Source organism: Zootoca vivipara, chromosome 8 (assembly GCF_965207765.1).
Source record: "Zootoca vivipara chromosome 8, rZooViv2.hap1.1, whole genome shotgun sequence".
NCBI classification, from domain to species: domain Eukaryota; kingdom Metazoa; phylum Chordata; class Lepidosauria; order Squamata; family Lacertidae; genus Zootoca; species Zootoca vivipara.
In genome coordinates this window covers 7666221-7686319 of record NC_142591.1, presented here as the reverse complement: position 1 = coordinate 7686319, position 20099 = coordinate 7666221, and the positions used below count along the sequence as shown (strand labels likewise).

Below are 20099 nucleotides of genomic sequence, written 5' to 3'. Positions count from 1 at the left end.
ATTGATATTAACCCCCCCCCCCAAAAAAAAGCCAATAAAAGAAAAGAAAAACCTGATCCAGGTTTCAGTACATAACTGCAAAGCCAAAGAAGAGTTAACCGACGACAGAGTTTGGCAACACACAGTTCTCATTTGGTGTTTCTCTAAACAGCTGTAGATGCCAACATGCTTTCCCCAGTTGCTTAGGGTCAGACCTGAAATTAATCTCATTGGAAACCCCCCCCCCACTCCCCCAGGTGGTAAGATTCCCTGTTACTACATCTTTCAGGATGAGGGAACTTGAGGTCTTCCCATCCAAGACTGCTTTTACCCCCCACCCCCCAAAAAACAGACCACAGGAAGATTTGAGGGGAAAGATTCAGCACAAGGTCCACTGCAAAATTGTGCTGTCAACCTGTTTTCAGGATTTTTAATTTCTGAGAGTGTTTCTCATTTGTGTCCGGGTGTCTGGATGGGATAAGAAGCCAGGATCATATCCACCCAGCCACTGTTCAGCTGTGCTGGCTCCCAACTCAGGCCCTAGCATATCTTCTACCTTATATTGGTATTAATTAAGGCCTTCAAAAATGCCCTGCATGGATTCCAGGTCTTTCAAACTTCTTAAGGTGACAGTGCGACAAATGTGCACAAATGTGAAGTTATCTCAGAATCCGCCAGAGATCCTTTTTCACTGGAGGTGATTGGATCTTGGAGCTTCTGCATGCATTGCTTGTGCTCTGCTTATGACACCTCCCCATAGATTCCTTTACACACATCCCTGGCAGAGGTTGTATCAGAACTTGACCTACATTGGCCTGCATGTATAATGGCCTCAGAGAGGTCAGTTGGTCTTCCGTATAACCATAGCTGCCAAGTTATCCCTTTTTTTTAAGGGAAATTCCCTTATGCTGAATAGGCTTCCTCGTGAGAAAAGGGAAAACTTGGCAGCTATGCGTATAACGTTTCAGATGGCTCATTAAAATAACGTTCACTCTGCTGTTGCTTCTTGTACCTACCATGCATTTAGTCCTTTGCTCCTACTATTGTGGTGTTTAGTTGCTGGTGTTCTATATTTTTAAGCTTTGCAGCTTACCAGTTTCAGCTGCAAACTGCCACGAGTGCACTTTTCCAGTGGTTTTAAAACTTTTTTTCCAAATATATTTATTATTTTGTAACACACAAAGACAAAAAAATAAACAAAATAAAAAAATAAAAAATACAAGAAATAAAAAATACAAAAAGTACCAAATACAAAAAAGACAAAAGACAAAAAGACAAAAAAACAAAAACAAAAATTCCTAAACTTCAACTTGTATCAATTCTAGTGGCTGTGACTACCTCAAGTCCCTTCCAACTGCGTTACATTGTAAATCCTCTGTAGTAATCTCTAAGTCTTATTCTTATACCTTATTTACCTTATAACTATTCTTTTTCAAATCTTATCTTATATCACAACACAAAATCTCACACATACTGCTTATTTATAACTACACCTCTAAATCAATATTTATCTAAACATATATTATTTCTACAACCTCCCTGTACCTCCTAAACTTCTATTAATTCTTTTCAATGATATGTTTATTTCTTAAATACACTTTGAATTTTTTCCAATCTTCTTCCACCGCTTCTTCCCTCTGGTCTCAGAGTCTCCCGGTTAACTCTGCCAGTTCCATAAATTCTATCATCTTCTTCTGCCATTCATCTATCGTTGGTAATTCTTCGTTCTTCCAATTCTTCGCCAATAATATTCTTGCTGTTGTTGTGGCATACAGAAAAAATGTAACATCTTTCTTGGGTATTTCCTCCCTGACTAGCCCAAGTAGGAAGGCTTCTGGTTTCTTAACAAAGGTGTTTTTCAACACTTTCCCAGAAGTCTTCTACTTGGGGGCAGGTCCACCACATATGGTAAAAGGTTCCTTCTTGTTTTTTACATTTCCAACATTTGTTATCATGTTTATGATAAATCTTAGATAATTTTACCAGTGTAAGATACCATCTATACATAATTTTCATCATATTTTCTCTTAAAGTATTACACGCGGTAAATTTGATACTTTTCTTCCACCACCTTTCCCCAGTGGTTTTAAAACATGTTTGTCCTTGTGCTTGCTTGGAAAGATCTGTTCTTCCCTAATTTATCGCCTGTATCTGATACAGAATTAGCTCTGAAGATCATCAGCATTTCTGTTCAAGGACAGAAGTATATTATTTTCTGATAATAAGGTGTATTATGCATGTTGAAATATCCTCAATAGAAAAAACCATTTTGCATGTTACAGCACTTAGCCGAGACAGCATTACAGGCTATTCTGAAGAAACTGAAGAAAGAGAAGATGACCTTGGGCCACAATCACATTCAGGCCCTCTGCAGGGTGTATGTTGGAATATGCCGGCAGCTGGGAGACCTGGAAAAAGCACGCCTGTTTTGCTACAGTCTTCTTAAGGAAGGTATGATCTGTCTTTGTCTTTTTTACGGTGGAAAGCATCTTACACATTATGTTCCAGCTGAATCCTTCTCAGATAGGTTAATCACTTTTGGATGTTCCAAGGGAAGCAGTTCATAAACGAAATAAATCAATGTATACTCACTGCTTCAGCAAAGGTCTGTTTACCAGGGTTGTGGGCGGATTAAACAATCCACGGGCCTGGTTCATACATTTCCGTCAGCAACGCTGCAGTATTATGGAGAAGAAGTGGTGCAATCTTCTCCCCTCTGTGACGCAGCCTCCACTGCAAACCTCACCCTCCACACAAATGGCAAACTGGGCAATGGGCCTGGTCTGTGTGATTTCCTGCCCTCCATTTAAGAAACAAAAAGGGGGATTATTGCATGGACTGGGCGTCTGCAGGATAAAGAACTAAGGCAGAGGACCATATTCACACCTTGGGCTTCCTCCCTAGTGGAAGGGCTTGATCTCCTCCTCCACTGCATAGAGGTTAGGTTGGATTTGTTATATATAGATATAGATATAGATATATAGATATAGATATATTGCTTCCTGCTACAAAAAGTCCCAAAGTGATTTGCAAATCAGAACAAAAATACACAAGCATGTTAAAAACCTGAATCGGAATATAAGCATCCAGGCATCAGGCTACCCAAATGCAGGGGAAACAGGGGTTTTACGTATTTGTGTTTTTTGGGTTTTTTTTTAAAGCAACTTTGTAAACTGCCCTGGGGGTAGTAGCCCAGCCACTGGACCCACTGGATCCTAAGTTAGCACAGCCATGGTGATCTCAATGGGCTCTATCAGGGTCTCTTCACTAGGCCAACCTGGGAGCGTTCCCCCTCCCCCTTCCTGCCTGCCTATTCTACCCTAGCACCACCAGCCGCCTATGCAGGCAATAAAGTTTTTGGATGTTTGCTCTTAATTTCTTTTTGCTTTTAACTTGTTTTTAACGTCCTATGATGCTGTAGTTTTGTTTTATGTTTTTATATCATTGTAAACTGCTGTGTGAGATTATATATATATATATGTGTGTGTGTGTGTGTGTGTGTGTGTGTGTGTGTGTGTGTATCATACAGCAGTATCTAATAACTGTTTTTATAAATAGAATAGAATAAGAAACAAGTCCCACCACTGCCACCCAGGGGTTAGGATTGCAGCCTAAATCCTTTGTGCTACCTTTAAGGTATGGCTGCTTGAGGAGAGCCTAAGCTCCTTAGATCTAAACAGATAATTTTGTGAGTATGTGCAGGAGACACATTTAGCTGGTATGGTGGCGTGATTAATATACTGAGCATGCTCAGTGGTCTCCAAGAGAGAGATAGAGAATATTGAGTGTAAACTGGAAAAGGGACATAGAACAGGTAAGTGCTTTAGCCCCTCGCTGCTTATAATATCCCAAGAGGAGGGAATGTCTGCTTGGAAGTAACCAGGAGCACTTCTGTTACCTAAAGGGTTTTTCCTTTCTTATTTTAATTTCTTTCTCCCGGCCAGATTTTCCCAAATCAGCCATACTGGCGTTGTTTATTGCAAACATGTGGAATGAGATCTTTTCCTCGGAAGGTGTGATCAGCAAAGCTATCCAGTTGGTTGCCAGACAGCGTGCAAGAGGGGAGGTGCTGAAATGTCTGAGAACTTACCTGAATTGGGAAGAGGTATGAGCATTTGACGGGATCCCTTTTTTTGCATTTGGCCAGAAGAGAGCAGAATCTCACTTTTCACAGAGGCATAACAAAGGGCCAGTGTGCATATTTATTGTGTTATCTGTTAATCAAATGCTGCTTTCTGAAGAGCTGGGCATCACTTTGAAGAAAGTGGGTTTGATTTTGGGGTGGGGGGGCAGTTTTACATGCCGCTGAACTAAGGGGTAGTAGGAAGGGGGAAATATAAAAGACAACATGTTCTCCACTTAGAGCCTGTGGATGAGAGGAAATCAGAGCCATGGATCTCCTTGGCTCAAGGAAAATGCAGCGGCAAAGAATTTAGCAATTTCCAAAGACAAAGATGGATTTGATAGCAGTTGAATGTGATGTCAGTGATAGCCAGGTGATTATACCGAATCCTGCTCCATTTGGGGACTGGCTGTTCATCTCACTACCATTTTGTGACCAATCTCACTAATCTTTAGCCATCTCCATAAGATCTTGTGGGTGGAATGTTTGAGAACAAAATCAGCATTCATTCATTCATTTTTCCAGAATGCACCAGCAGATGTTGGCATGATGGTCTCCAGCCTGCTTTTGGCGATACAGTTGTGTCCACAGATGGAGTTTCAGCTCAGCGAGCAATTTGGAGAAGACCTGAAAGAGAGCACATGGGAATACGTGTTTGCTGTTGATCTGTTGTGCTCACATCAAAAGTGGCGTTGGACCCACAATCATATCATAAGGTATTACGAGTCTCTGTTGTTGATTGTACTTAATAATTAAAATAAAGGTGTGCAACCTGGCTCATCCATTCTCCCTAGGCTGTTTCCTCGTACTATGCTTGCGGGGAGCGGCTGTTGCTAAGCCAACCTTGTTGTTCTGCTGTTACTGCAACTTAATACGTTTTCTCGAATCAAAAACATTTGGAGGTTTTTCATTCCAAAGGAGTGTGGTGTGTAGGTCTGGCAGGTCGAGCTGGTTTCAGAAGGCAAAAGGGAGGCAGTCAGCACATATGTACTCACTGTCCGCTTCCTTCCACAGCAAAGAACTCTGGCCTATCATGGATAAGTGGATAAAGAACAGAAAGGGCAATGGCAACATATCTTCCCCTTCTGATATAATTGTAGCAACAGTGCTCAGGCTGATTGGTGAGTATGCACGCCTGCAGCCCTTTCTCGGTGGCTACCAGGCTTGTTAGAATTTGTTGTTGTTTAGTCGTTTAGTCGTGTCCGACTCTTCGTGACCCCATGGACCAGAGCATGCCAGGCACTCCTGTCTTCCACTGCCTCCCGCAGTTTGGTCAAACTCATGTTCATAGCTTCGAGAACACTGTCCAACCATCTCGTCCTCTGTTGTCCCCTTCTCCTTGTGCCCTCCATCTTTCCCAACATCAGGGTCTTTTCCAGGGAGTCTTCTCTTCTCATGAGGTGGCCAAAGTATTGGAGCCTCAGCTTGTTAGAATACTCTTTCCATTTGTCTGCTGGGGACATTTATATCCCCACTTAGTCCACATCTGTGTGCATGAATAAAAGGAGCCAGTAACTTGCGGTGGTGATGGCTTTTGCATTCTGGCTGCAGTCTCTTGAGTACTAATAGGAGATGGTTGTTGTTGGGGTCTCTCCCCACATCCCACCCAAAAAAGAACACTACAGGCCACGTAGTTGCATATACCATATTTTTCTGTGTATAACACGCCTCCTATTTTGGGGGACTCAAAATTAAGAAAATGGGGGAGAGATTGCACAAAGTTGTGGAGCAGGCGTCCCCAAACTTCGGCCCTCCAGATGTATTGGACTACAATTCCCATCTTCCCCGACCACTGGTCCTGTTAGCTAGGGATCATGGGAGTTGTAGGCCAAAACATCTGGAGGGCCGCAGTTTGGGGATGCCTGTTGTGGAGCTTTGGGGGGGGGCAAAATTCACTCACCCGCCAGACTGACGGTGGCTATCGCACGTGTTGCCGAGACAACCTATTCCGCTCGCCAACAGCAGCCGCCCCAATCACACGCACAGCAGCAGCCCTTTCTACAGCCACCAATCGCTGCTAACAAGATCATGCTCGCGGCAGCAACCAATCCCTCGTCCCAACAATGCGCTAACCATGTATAAGATGAGCCCCAATTCTGGACATTGCTTTAGCAGGGGGGAAAAACCTCGTCTTATACATGGAAAATACGGTACCTTTAACCCGTAAACTACAATTAATCCAGAATGCGGCAGCTAGACTGGTGGTTGTGAGTGGCCGCCGAGACCACATAACACCGGTCTTGAAAGACCTACATGGGCTCCCAGTACGTTTCTGAGCACAATTCAAAGTGTTGGTGCTGATCTTTAAAGCTGACCCTAAATGGCCTCAACCCAGTCTCCACCCCCATCGCTCAGTCGGGACACTGAGGTCTAGCTCCGAGGGCCTTCTGGCAGTTCCCTCACTGCGAGAAGTGAGGTTACAGCAGGCTTCCTCAGCCTTGGCCCTCCAGATGTTTTGAGACTATAATTCCCATCATCCCTCACCTGCTAGCTAGGGATCATGGGAGTTGTAAGCCAAAAACATCTGGAGGGGTGAGGTTGAGAAAGCCTGGGTTACAGGGAACCAGGCAGAGGTCCTTCTTGGTAGTGGTGCCTGCCCTGTGGAATGCCCTCCCACCAGATGTCAAGGAAATAAACACCTACCTGACTTTTAGAAGACGTCTGAAGGCAGCCCTGTTTAAGGAAGTTTTTATGTTTGATGTTTTATCATGTTTTTAATATTCTGTTGGGAGCTGCCCAGACTGGCTGGATGGGTGGGGTATAAATAATTATTATTATTATTATTATTATTATTATTATTATTATTATTATTATATGATCTCTGCAGCATCCTGTATCCATTTAATTTCTGGCTGAATGGCAACAAGTTTATTGGAGTCAGAGGGCAGAAGGACTGATTAATAGACGTGAATTTGCTCTTCCTTCTTCGTCTCCCTTCTGCTGCCTTCTTAGCTGTGCCCTGCACGACTCTCTCGCGCTTGCTGCCATATCAGAACCAAATAATATGTCCAGGATCTGACTGTTACCCATTCCCCCACATTATGCAAGTTCCTTGCTTATAAAGTGCCAGGAGATCTTTGCTTCCTCCAGCAGGATGAAGACGGTCACTTTGAAGATGGTCATTTTAACCGCCCCCATGCAGCAGCTAGATGTCCGATGGTGGGGCAGAAGAGATTTTCTTGCCTAGCTTCATCCTGATTCTTTTTTGTATGGAGTTATGTCAGTGCCCCCCCCAGCCCCCCACACCCTGAAGTAGTTTACATAACAATCACCCCTTTCTGTTGATTCCTCACAGGTCGTCTAGGCCAAATAGGACTGAGAGAAGGATTTTTTTCTGCTGTCGAAAACATCAGTTCCGTTATTGGGGTCTTTCTCCAGCATGCCAAAGAGAAAGGTAAAACCATTCTTCCCTGTACTGCAATGTGGTGAAGCATCTGACAGCTATTGTCCTGTACTAAGGAGATGCCCAGGAACACCCGTGGACGTTCTGTTTGCTTGTTTAGACCATTTCTTTACTCTTTCCTATATAAAAAAATAATCTCTCTAGAGAGGCAGTGAAGCCCAGCTTCTGTGTGAGGGGAAATTGAAAAGCGAGTTTGACCTGGGATCCGCAAATGCTTAGAGACCAGGATGCCAGAAGAAATTGCCCTATTCCACTTAGTTGACTGTGTTCCTTTCGCAAACCCTGAATGGCTTTTGGCCAAGGGCATTACAGTGGTGCCTCGACTTACGAATTTAATCCGTTCCGAAGGCACCTTCGTAAGTCAAAAAATTCGTAAGTCAAAAAACGCCATTGGAAACACGATTTCCCATAGGAATGCATTGGAAACGGAAAAATCCGTAAGTCGAAGCAACCCTCTCTAAAAATTCGTGAGTTGAAAAATCCCTGTCTAAAACCGCCACGGTTTTTTTCCGGATGTCGAGACATTTGTAAGCCATAGCTGTCAAGTACCCCGTTTTCTCCGGGAAACCCCCATTTTTACTTACCTTTTCCCGGTGGTCCCCCGTATCACTTCGTCTCCCGTTTTTCTCCGTTATTTTCTCCTGCCGGCGGCCATTTTTTTCCTTTCTGATTTGCCCTTCTATGGGCACAAAAAATGGCCGCCGGCAGCTTCAAAAGTCGCATCTACGCATGACCGGAAGTGTGTTGACGCGACTTCCGGTGTTGGCGGCGGCCATTTTTGGTGCCCATAGATGGGCGGGGCGGCACCGGAAGTTGCGTCGACGCACTTCCGGTCATGCGTAGAAGCTACTTTTGAAGCCGCCGGCGGCCATTTTTGGTGCCCATAGAAGGGCAAAGCGACACCGGAAGTTACGTCGACGCAACTTCCGGTGTCACACGGCTGCCGGTCCCGGATTCTGCAGTCCGGGACTTGGTTGGTAAGTCGTAAGCGCACGGCCATTACCCCCATTCGTAAGTCGAAAAATTCGGTTGTTGAGTCGTAAGTCGAGGTACCACTGTACTGATGGTTCTCTTTCCCATCTTTGCAGATGTGGCCTGGGGTGTCCAGTTGGCAGCGGCATATGCGCTTTGCGAGTTGGGTCCTAGCAATCCACATAAAGTCCTGGAGGCCGTCCAAGCTTGGGAAGCAGTAAATGCAAAGAGCCTTCCTCCTGCTGTCACCAGGGGCATAGCAGAAGTCCGCAGTCTACTGACCTGTGCTGGGAGAACCGAAGGCTGCTCTTAAAGTTCCTGGAGGACGGCTTTTTTTATTTTATTTTTTTACCATGCAGGACAATGTAGCAGTGCCATCTGAAATAACCTTCTTCAAATGGGAAGAGCCATGAACTTCCCTCCTTGGAGGCTGGCAGAAAACATAAACACTTGTTGAGGTGTCCTGAAGTGAAGACCTCTTTGTTCAATGTAGCCTGAAGTACTTTGTGTGGCAGTAGAAACAGTAAGCTATTGAGCATTGCCTTAAATGCCACAAGAAGAAAAGACAATACTAGCTCTTTAAATCGGGGGGGGGGGGGAATGTTCATCTATGCAAATAGAAGTGTTCTCTTGCAAACTAGTCTTGCAGGATGTGAATTCCCAAGACTACAAAGTCTCTTTTTAGTTACGCCAGATGTTCTCCATACAACATTCACTGGAAACTTGGATAAATGAACTTTTTTATAAAAAAAAAACATTGGTTTTGCTTCTTTGTTCACTAGTCTCTGCAAAGCTTAAGGCACTTTTAAAGAAGGATTCCTTCTCATGATGTGAAGACTTATCTCAAGCCTGCCTCTGCAAGCAGGTTTTGTAGATTCGAGGTATTGTTTCTAAATCCAGATGACAGTGGGGCAAAAGAAATAAATTCACATAATGAATTCATGTGGCCCCTCTGGCCACTTTCAAAACTGATTTGTCTACTCCCTAAATTTGTCAATTTGCCTCAAAAGGAAAAGAGAAGATTTCCGATCAAATCATGTCCTTTATTCATGCTAGTAGGCCTTTCAATTTTAATGAATTTAACCGAAGCATGGTTTGAGTTCTGTACATAATATCTACCGTATATAGAAGAACGAGATGCTTTCTCTGTGAGAATGTGTATATATGGCATATTCATATAATGTGTTTCACATTTCATGTTGTTCCGCTTTGGGAATTTTACTACAAATATATATATAGAAACGAGTTTAAAATAATAATAAAAAACCTTGAAACTGTATAAACATCTAATGTAGTTTCACTTGTTTTCAGGTTTTTTTACATGTTTGTATAATTTTTTTCTAATAAATATTATTTGTGCATTTAACAGATGCATATTTGCATAAGTGTCAAAATGTAGATTGTTTGGCAGGGATCAAACTTCATTTGCCACTCCCACATATGCTGAAAATATGTATTGTTTTTAAGTTTTGCCTCAACGTTGGTTGGTTGATTGTGATAAGGATTTCAATGTTGTTGTTTAGTCGTTTAGTCGTGTCCGACTCTTCGTGACCCCATGGACCATAGCACGCCAGGCACTCCTGTCTTGCACTGCCTCCCGCAGTTTGGTCAAACTCATGTTCGTAGCTTCGAGAACACTGTCCAACCATCTCGTCCTCTGTCGTCCCCTTCTCCTAGTGCCTTCCATCTTTCCCAACATCAGGGTCTTTTCCACGGAGTCTTCTCTTCCCATGAGGTGGCCAAAGTATTGGAGCCTCAGCTTCAGGATCTGTCCTTCCAGTGAGCACTCAGGGCTGATTTCCTTAAGAATGGATAGGTTTGATCTTCTTGCAGTCCATGGGACTCTCAAGAGTCTCCTCCAGTACCATAATTCAAAAGCATCAATTCTTCGGCGATCAGCCTTCTTTATGGTCCAACTCTCACTTCCATACATCACTACTGGGAAAACCATAGCTTTAACTATACGGACCTTTGTCGGCAAGGTGATGTCTCTGCTTTTTAAGATGCTGTCTAGGTTTGTCATTGCTTTTCTCCCAAGAAGCAGGCGTCTTTTAATTTCGTGACTGCTGTCACCATCTGCAGTGATCAAGGAGCCCAAGAAAGTAAAATCTCTCACTGGATTTCAATAGGCTTTTTTAAAAAATGACTCATTCTTTGCTTTTCTAACTACTCAGGGCATCTGAAACTCGACCAGTTGTAAAGCAGCTAAAATGTGTAAAGGAAGCCATCAATCATTAGAAGTTAAAGCCATCAAATCTAATTCAACTGCAATGCAGATTTTAACAGCAGCATTACAATATCAGCAGTTAGCAAACAGTTTCCTAAATAGAAACTGCTTGGCTGGATGCTGAAACAATGGAGGGAAGTTTAAAGGACTGGCTCCATTTGTAGCAGGACACTCCAGAGTGTGGGTGTTGCTATTGAGATGCTCAAATACTGTACTGGGGACATAAGGCATCCCCCACCCTCAGCTTCCTTCTGAAAAGCTTGTTGTGTCCCTCGAATTGGGGTTGGGAGCAAATTAGTAACCAGTGCAGGTTTGGGGGCCACCACACACACCCAGTACATTGCAAGCAGTCCTGCCTGGAAGTTTTACATCTTACCTAAGATGCATAAAAAAGGTTTTCCCCCTCCAGGTAGACCAATAGTCTCCGGCACAAATTCAAATGGATTCATTGGAGGAAAAGTTCTTTTATAACCAATTAGTTAACCCTTTTTTTGAAGAAATATTTTATAAAAGGTTTGTTGATTATTAATTTCTGGTCTTTAAGAATGTCAATAAGATTAACAGGTTTTTTTGCATGGTGTCGGGAGATGCACCCCAATATTAAATTTACCACCCAATATCACAGTCAACGCATTACCTTTCTTGATACACTTGATACACTTACAGGAAACCTACAGATAGGCCATCTTACTTGCATTATAAATCGTTTCATCCTTCTCACCTTAAACGTAACTTGGACAATTTTGAGAATCAAAAGAAATTCAACCACTCTGGAGGATTAGAACATAAACTGCAACCAAATGGCATGTGATTTTGCGAGCAGAGGATACCCTCAACAAGGGCACACAATAGGCACAGACATTTGTAGAATGTTCTCTTTGTAGAATGTTCTAAACCTAAAGAACATCTTCTAACCTGGTCCTTAGATTTTATCCCATTATCCAATAGCCAGAATTATTATAGGAAACACTACAAGAAGTCCCAGGTTGTCCGAGTATGCCTTCACGCATCGGTTTCCGCAGAACCAAGAACCTAAAAGACATTTTAGTACATGCGGATATGACCAGTGAAAACCAACCTCAGCCAAGTCAGATCAAAGGTCATTTTAAATGCGGTTGTTGTGCCATATGTAGCCTAACCATCGAACAAAAAGAGATCACCATCCCTAACACCAATAAAATGTTACAGGTAGGTAGCCGTGTTGGTCTGAGTCGAAGCAAAATAAAAAAATCCTTCAGTAGCACATTAAAGACCAACTAGGTTTTTATTTTGGTATGAGCTTTCGTGTGCATGCACACTTCTTTAGATACATTTGAAACAGAAGAGTCAGACCCTTATGTATATACAGAGGGTGGTGGGGGTGGGTGGGAATGGGTGATGGGCTGATGGGAGTGGTAAACCTGTAGATGGCTGTTAACGACTGCTGATGACTACAATTGGTCCTGCGGGGAAAAGGGCTGAGGTGCTAAGGAAAGCTTGATCATGCATAATGAGATAAGAATCCTATGCCTTTGTTCATCCCAGGTGGCTCCATGGTTTTAAGCTTGGTAATGAGTTCCAATTCAGAAACTTCTCTTTCCAGTCTGTTCCTGAAATTTTTCTGTAATAAAACAGTTGCTTTGAGATCTTGTATAGAATGTCCTGGGAGATTGAAGTGTTCTCCTACTGGTTTCTCTGTCTTGTGGTTCCTGATGTCAGATTTCTGGCCAAACACTACGCCAAAGGATAAATGGACATAAATAGCTAACAGGACCAGTGGTCAGGGATGATGGGGATTGTAGTCCAAAACATCTGGAGGGCCGAAGTCTGGGGATGCCTGTCTTAGGATCACTCACTTCTTCATCCACACTAAGCAATAGGCGGCAAAATACCATTTCTAATCCGGCAGTTCCAATCCTCCCCTTTCCCTTACATCTTGCAGTACTTTCATTTTAACTTGTGGGTTTTTTCATTGCCATAACACTTAGATAAACCCATCTTGCCATTCTTTAAATAGTAAATCAGTCACAACAGGTATTATTTGAAATAAAAATATCATTCTAGGCAAAATATTCATTTTCATCACTGAAATTTTGCCTAGCAGTGACAATTTTAACTTTTCCCATCTTGGCATAATGATTCAAGAAAGGGGGGGTGAGCTTACATCACAATCCAATGTTACGTATATATTGAGGTTTTCTGGTGCACAGGGGGCATTTCAGCTTAAGCTGATCAGCTGTGAAGATGTAAGTTGTTAGGTGAACAGACTGGGCGGGAAAATGTTCTGGGATTTAAAATATGTCTAAAAACAATATTCATCTGCTTTTCTTTTTTCATAGATTACGATGTCTATTTTCTGGATAATTCTCTTGGTGTCAATTTCTGGCACCAAGCATGCTGAGGTAAGAAAAAAATGTGACTAGCCTAGGGCTTGCCGATCAGACGGTTGGCAGTTCGAATCCCTGCGACGGGGTGAGATCCTGTTGCTCGGTCCCCACTCCTGCCAACCTAGCAGTTCAAAAGCATGTCAAAGTGAAAGTAGGTAAGAATATATTTGATATGATTACAGGAGCAGTGCGAGGCGGACCTTGCCGAGGCAATGCCAGACCTGAAAACTGCCCTTTTGGCCCCCGATATGCTGAACCCGGCAAATACCTCCTTTGTCAAGGTCCAATCAGAACGCAACAAGGGGATTACCCAGAAGAAAGAACACGGGAATAACCCTGAGGTATGTTATCTGAAGCCAGAGGGGGCTGAAAAGCTAAACAATGGCTTGGGAGGAGAGAAAGCTAGGGGGACGGAAGAGGAGGAGTTTGAGCAGGTCAGCAAGGAGCCCATGTCTCTGGTTGTGTTTAAACAGGTAGATTATATGGGAACTTGTAACTGTTTCATTATCTGCTTGTATTGATTGCAAGCTCAGTATTATTAACAGGGCTGTTCAAAGACAATGGCTGTATACATACCATATGTTTAAAGCTCATGACTTCCTCCAAAGAATCCTGGGAACTGTATCTTTCAGAGCTACAATTCCCAGCACCCTTAACAAACTACAGTTCCTGATTAGTTAGAAAGCAAAATCACTGGCAGATTCTGGTACCTAATTGCCCACTAAAATGTTGATGCCTTTTTTCCACTTTTCCCCCTTCTGATTCTGAAATTGATTATGAAATGTGGGGAACTGAAGATTGGAACAGTAAGGAATTAATATCTTGATTATGCTCTCTTTCTTGGTTCTCCTCTTTAGGTTGCAGTGATGCCAATGGAGCTGACAGCTCTTCATCCGGAACAGATTCAGACCTCCGCAGAAATGGAGAAAACGGTGACCCTCTTAGAAAAAGGAACCATTGAGGTTTCTGATGCCAAGGAGCAGCTAGTGGGTGCAGATGAAAAGGAAGCCAATGAAGTGGCAGCTCTTGCCAAGGTTATTCAGGTAATTGTGCTGTGCAGCATGGTGGCCCCTCTCCATCCTCTGCGCTGCCACCTTACCTGAGAGTAAGCCCCGTGGAACCCCAGAAGACTGAAAAAAGACCCACAGGGCTGCACTGTCAGCACATTATGTGCCCTTCCACAGTTGGTTTTGAACTAAAGAGTGGCGATTAAGAGGGGATGTTCACACATGATGTTCCTGGGGGGATTCAACCCCCCCTGCACAGTTCTGATCTGCCTCCCCAGGGTTGCTATTTACCCCAGTTAAAAGTAATATTAGGCTGAAAATGCCCTCCTTTTGTGGGGTCACAAGTGAGTGAGTATGATGCAGTTGAGCCTTAGGCCAGGGGAGACCAGGGTTGAAACCCCTACTGAGTTTTAAAACTCACTGGGTGACCATGTTCCCGTTGCACAAGGGAGTGCATTTGACAGGTGCGGAACTGCCACCGAGAGGGCCCTCAATCAATTCCAGTCAAGGGACACTCAGTGGCAGTACCTGGAATAAGAAAGGAAAGGGTGGTTCTTGCCAAGTTATCGTTTCACTGCACTGTTCGTCCTGACAACGTGGTGTTAATATATTTGATATAATTACAGGAGCAGTGCGAGGGGGACCTTGCTAAGGCAATGCCAGACCTGGAAGCTGCCCTTTTGGCCCCCGATATGCTGAACCCGGCAAATACCTCCTTTCTCAAGGTCCAATCAGAACGCAAGAAGGGGATTACCCAGAAGAAAGAACACGGGAATAACCCTGAGGTATGCTATCTGAAGCCAGAGAGGGCTGAAAAGCTAAACAGTGGCTTGGGAGGAGAGAAAGCTAGGGGGATGGAAGAGGAGGAGTTTGAGCAGCTCAGCAAGGAGCCCATGTCTCTGGTTGTGTTTAAACAGGTAGATTATATGGGAAATTGTAACTGTTTTCCTTATCTGCTTGTATTGATTGCAAGCTCAGTATTATTAACAGGGCTGTTCAAAGACAATGGCTGTATACACACCATATATTTTAAGCACATGACTTCCTCCAAAGAATCCTGGGAACTGTATCTTTCAGAGCTACAATTCCCAGCACCCTGAACAAACTACAGTTCCTGATTAGTTAGAAAGCAAAATCACTGGCAGATTCTGGTACCTAATTGCCCACTAAAATGTTGATGCATTTTTGTTATGGGTTTTCCCTGTATCTGAAATTGATTATGAAATGTGGGGAACTGAAGATTGGAACAGTAAGGAATTAATATCTTGATTATGCTCTCTTTCTTGGTTGTCCTCTTTAGGTTGCAGTGATGCCAATGGAGCTGACAGCTCTTCATCCGGAACAGATTCAGACCTCGGCAGAAATGGAGAAAACGGTGACCCTGTTAGAAAAAGGAACCATTGAGGTTTCTGATGCCAAGGAGCAGCTAGTGGGTGCAGATGAAAAGGAAGCCAATGAAGTGACAGCTCTTGCCAAGGTTATTCAGGTAATTGTGCTGTGCAGCATGGTGGCCCCTCTCCATCCTCTGCTCTGCCACCTTACCTGAGAGTAAGCCCCGTGGAACCCTAGAAGGCTTAAAAAAAGACGCACAGGGCTGCACTGTCAGCACATGATGTGCCCTTCCACAGTTGGTTTTGAACTAAAGAGTGGCGATTAAGAGGGGATGTTCACACATGATGTTCCTGGGGGAATTCAACCCCCCCTGCACAGTTCTGATCTGCCTCCCCAGGGTTGCTATTTACCCCAGTTAAAAGTAATATTAGGCTGAAAATGCCCTCCTTTTGTGGGGTCACAAGTGAGTGAGTATGATGCAGTTGAGCCTTAGGCCAGGGGAGACCAGGGTTGAAATCCCTACTGAGTTTTAAAACTCACTGGGTGACCATGTTCCCGTTGCACAAGGGAGTGCATTTGACAGGTGCGGAACTGCCACCGAGAGGGCCCTCCATCAATTCCAATCAAGGCACACTCAGTGGCAGTACCTGGAATAAGAAAGGAAAGGGGGGTTCTTGCCAAATTATCATTTCACTGGACTGTTCATCCTGACAATGTGGTGTTAATATATTTGATATGATTACAGGAGCAGTGCGAGGGGGACCTTGCTGAGGCAATGCCAGTCCTGAAAACTGCCCTTTTGGGCCCCGATATGCTGAACCCGGCAAATACCTCCTTTCTCAAGGTCCAATCAGAACGCAAGAAGGGGATTACCCAGAAGAAAGAACACGGGAATAACCCTGAGGTATGCTATCTGAAGCCAGAGGGGGCTGAAAAGCTGCCGAGTGGCTTGGGAGGAGAGAAAGCTAGGGGGACGGAAGAGGAGGAGTTTGAGCAGCTCAGCAAGGAGCCCATGTCTCTGGTTGTGTTTAAACAGGTAGATTATATGGGAACTTGTAAATGTTTTCATTATCTGCTTGTATTGATTGCAAGCTCAGTATTATTAACAGGGCTGTTCAAAACAATGGCTGTTTAAACACCATATGTTTTAAGCACATGACTTCCTCCAAGGAATCCTGGGAACTGTATCTTTCAGAGCTACAATTCCCAGCACCCTTAACAAACTACAGTTCCTGATTAGTTAGAAAGCAAAATCACTGGCAGATTCTGGTACCTAATTGCCCACTAAAATGTTGATGCATTTTTTCATGGCTTTTTTCTGTATCTGTATCTGAAATTGATTATGAAATGTGGGGAACTGAAGATTGGAACAGTAAGGAATTAATATCTTGATTATCCCTCTTTCTTGGTTGTCCTCTTTAGGTTGCAGTGATGCCAATGGAGCTGACAGCTCTTCATCCGGAACAGATTCAGACCTCGGCAGAAATGGAGAAAACGGTGACCCTGTTAGAAAAAGAAACCATTGAGGTTTCTGATGCCAAGGAGCAGCTAGTGGGTGCAGATGAAAAGGAAGCCAATGAAGTGGCAGCTCTTGCCAAGGTTATTCAGGTAATTGTGCTGTGCAGCATGGTGGCCCCTCTCCATCCTCTGCACTGCCACCTTACCTGAGAGTAAGCCCCGTGGAACCCTAGAAGGCTTAAAAAAAGACGCACAGGGCTGCACTGTCAGCACATGATGTGCCCTTCCACAGTTGGTTTTGAACTAAAGAGTGGCGATTAAGAGGGGATGTTCACACATGATGTTCCTGGGGGGATTCAACCCCCCCTGCACAGTTCTGATCTGCCTCCCCAGGGTTGCTATTTACCCCAGTTAAAAGTAATATTAGGCTGAAAATGCCCTCCTTTGTGGGGTCACAAGTGAGTGAGTATGATGCAGTTGAGCCTTAGGCCAGGGGAGACCAGGGTTGAAATCCCTACTGAGTTTTAAAACTCACTGGGTGACCATGTTCCCGTTGCACAAGGGAGTGCATTTGACAGGTGCGGAACTGCCACCGAGAGGGCCCTCAATCAATTCCAATCAAGGCACACTCAGTGGCAGTACCTGGAATAAGAAAGGAAAGGGTGGTTCTTGCCAAATTATCATTTCACTGGACTGTTCATCCTGACAATGTGGTGTTAATATATTTGATATGATTACAGGAGCAGTGCGAGGGGGACCTTGCTGAGGCAATGCCAGTCCTGAAAACTGCCCTTTTGGGCCCCGATATGCTGAACCCGGCAAATACCTCCTTTCTCAAGGTCCAATCAGAACGCAAGAAGGGGATTACCCAGAAGAAAGAACACGGGAATAACCCTGAGGTATGCTATCTGAAGCCAGAGAGGGCTGAAAAGCTGCAGAGTGGCTTGGGAGGAGAGAAAGCTAGGGGGACGGAAGAGGAGGAGTTTGAGCAGCTCAGCAAGGAGCCCATGTCTCTGGTTGTGTTTAAACAGGTAGATTATATGGGAACTTGTAACTGTTTTCATTATCTGCTTGTATTGATTGCAAGCTCAGTATTATTAACAGGGCTGTTCAAAGACAATGGCTGTATACACACCATATATTTTAAGCACATGACTTCCTCCAAAGAATCCTGGGATCTTTATCTTTCAGAGCTACAATTCCCAGCACCCTTAACAAACTACAGTTCCTGATTAGTTAGAAAGCAAAATCACTGGTAGATTCTGGTACCTAATTGCCCACTAAAATGTTGATGCAGTTTTGTCATGGGTTTTTCCCCTCCTGTATCTGAAACTGATTATGAAATGTGGGGAACTGAAGATTGGAACAGTAAGGAATTAATATCTTGATTATCCCTCTTTCTTGGTTGTCCTCTTTAGGTTGCAGTGATGCCAATGGAGCTGACAGCTCTTCATCCGGAACAGATTCAGACCTCGGCAGAAATGGAGAAAACGGTGACCCTCTTAGAAAAGGAAACCATTGAGGTTTCTGATGCCAAGGAGCAGCTTGTGGGTGCAGATGAAAAGGAAGCCAATGAAGTGGCAGCTCTTGCCCAGGGTATTCAGGTAATTCTGCTGTGCAGCATGGTGGCCCCTCTCCATCCTCTGCACTGCCACCTTACCTGAGAGTAAGCCCCGTGGAACCCCAGAAGACTTAAAAAAAGACGCACAGGGCTGCACTGTCAGCACATGATGTGCCCTTCCACAGTTGGTTTTGAACTAAAGAGTGGCAATTAAGAGGGGATGTTCACACATGATGTTCCTGGGGGAATTCAACCCCCCCCCTGCACAGTTCTGATCTGCCTCCCCAGGGTTGCTATTTACCCCAGTTGAAAGTAATATTAGGCTGAAAATGCCCTCCTTTTGTGGGGTCACAAGTGAGTGAGTATGATGCAGTTGAACCTTAGGCCTGGGGAGACCAGGGTTGAAACCCCTACTGAGTTTTAAAACTCACTGGGTGGGTGACCATGTTCCCGTTGCACAAGGGAGTGCATTTGACAGGTGCGGAACTGCCACCGAGAGGGCCCTCAATCAATTCCAGTCAAGGCACACTCAGTGGCAGTACCTGGAATAAGAAAGGAAAGGGTGGTTCTTGCCAAATTATCGTTTCACTGGACTGTTCATCCTGACAATGTGGTGAAAATATATTTGATATGATTACAGGAGCTCAGTACAATACGAGCAGATCTGAATCATGTGATTGACTGGCTGCAGGACCTGCAGAATGAAATCGAAGAACTAAATAACCAGAAGAAAGTACTTGAAAAGATCATTCACAAAGTCTCTCAGAACCTGGACAGGGCTGAAAAGCTGTTCAGTGGCTTGGGAGGAAGGTGAAAAAGCATGGAATAAAAGAAGGAATAACAGTTGGAGGATGAATGAGTGGTTATTAAATGACGAAAAAATAGTAAAAGAGGCACAAAAAAGAATGAAGGAATATTTTGAAATAAATATGACTCAAGATATGGATATAAGAACGGTTTGGGGTGTGGGGAAAGCATATATAAGGGGCTTGTACATCCAACAGAACATAATACAGAAAAGAGCGAAGGAGTTTAAGTTAAAACAGATACAGAAAGAGATAGAACTAAATGAGAAGCTATTAAACAAAAATCCAAAGGATAAGGAATTAAAAAATAAAGCCAAATTATTGCAGTCCCAATTATCTACAATCACTACAATCTACTACCATCACCCACTCAAAAATCAAGAAGCCTTAAGTTGGGGCTACAACCATCGCCCCTTGGAAAATAAAGGAGTCTTAAAGTCTTGAGCAACTTGTTTGATTGCACACTTATTCCGATTTGTTTTCCAGGGAGTTTAGAAGGCAGCTGCATCTACACCATAAATTTATCTATGCATGTATGCATTTCATAAAGTTTATATGCTGCTTTAAAAAAAGACAAAAACCCCTCGGGAGTTTAAAAATGAATACAACAATAAAATTATTAGTAAAACCAATTAAAACGTTCAGAAAATTAAAACCAGTCAACTAAAAACACATCAGTATTTCAGACAGAGAAGTAGGCTTATAAGCAAAAATGATCTAAGTCGGTACCAAAAAGAGTACAGTGAAGCTGCCTGCAGGATATCAATTGGCAGGGAGTTCCAAAGTGTAGGGGCCACCACATTAAAAGATCCGCTTCTTACAGATGCAGAATGGGTATTATGTGGCGCTTGTAACAGTCCCAGTT

General features: G+C 43.7%; 2 protein-coding genes across 6 annotated transcripts in view; both read left to right on the top strand.

Annotated features, from left to right (window-relative positions):
• ICE1 (interactor of little elongation complex ELL subunit 1) overlaps positions 1–9851 on the top strand; it is a 38054-nt gene extending 28203 nt beyond the window's left edge. For all 3 annotated transcript variants that reach the window (XM_088675070.1, XM_088675069.1, XM_035101550.3), the window contains 6 exons: positions 2262–2430; positions 3924–4084; positions 4628–4818; positions 5117–5223; positions 7398–7496; positions 8594–9851. In XM_088675070.1, the coding sequence (XP_088531196.1) occupies positions 2262–2430; positions 3924–4084; positions 4628–4818; positions 5117–5223; positions 7398–7496; positions 8594–8790 (924 nt within the window). In that variant the 3' untranslated portion in view covers positions 8791–9851. The remainder of the gene's footprint in view (positions 1–2261; positions 2431–3923; positions 4085–4627; positions 4819–5116; positions 5224–7397; positions 7497–8593) is intronic.
• A 2623-nt stretch (positions 9852–12474) lies between these two features.
• Positions 12475–19350, top strand: LOC132592592 (dynein axonemal heavy chain 3-like). Of its 3 annotated transcripts, XM_088675071.1 has the most exons (10): positions 12475–13085; positions 13253–13411; positions 13928–14113; positions 14704–14862; positions 15378–15563; positions 16155–16313; positions 16832–17017; positions 17608–17766; positions 18286–18471; positions 19069–19349. In XM_088675071.1, exons 1-10 carry the CDS (start codon positions 13029–13031, stop codon positions 19240–19242), a joined length of 1611 nt encoding a protein of 536 aa, XP_088531197.1. In that variant the 5' UTR covers positions 12475–13028; the 3' UTR covers positions 19243–19349. The 3 variants fall into 3 exon arrangements, with proteins under 3 accessions (XP_088531197.1, XP_088531199.1, XP_088531198.1); XM_088675073.1 differs by lacking the exon at positions 17608–17766 and having other exon boundaries at positions 12910–13085; positions 19069–19350; XM_088675072.1 differs by lacking the exon at positions 14704–14862 and having other exon boundaries at positions 12912–13085.
• Positions 19351–20099: the final 749 nt, after the last annotated feature.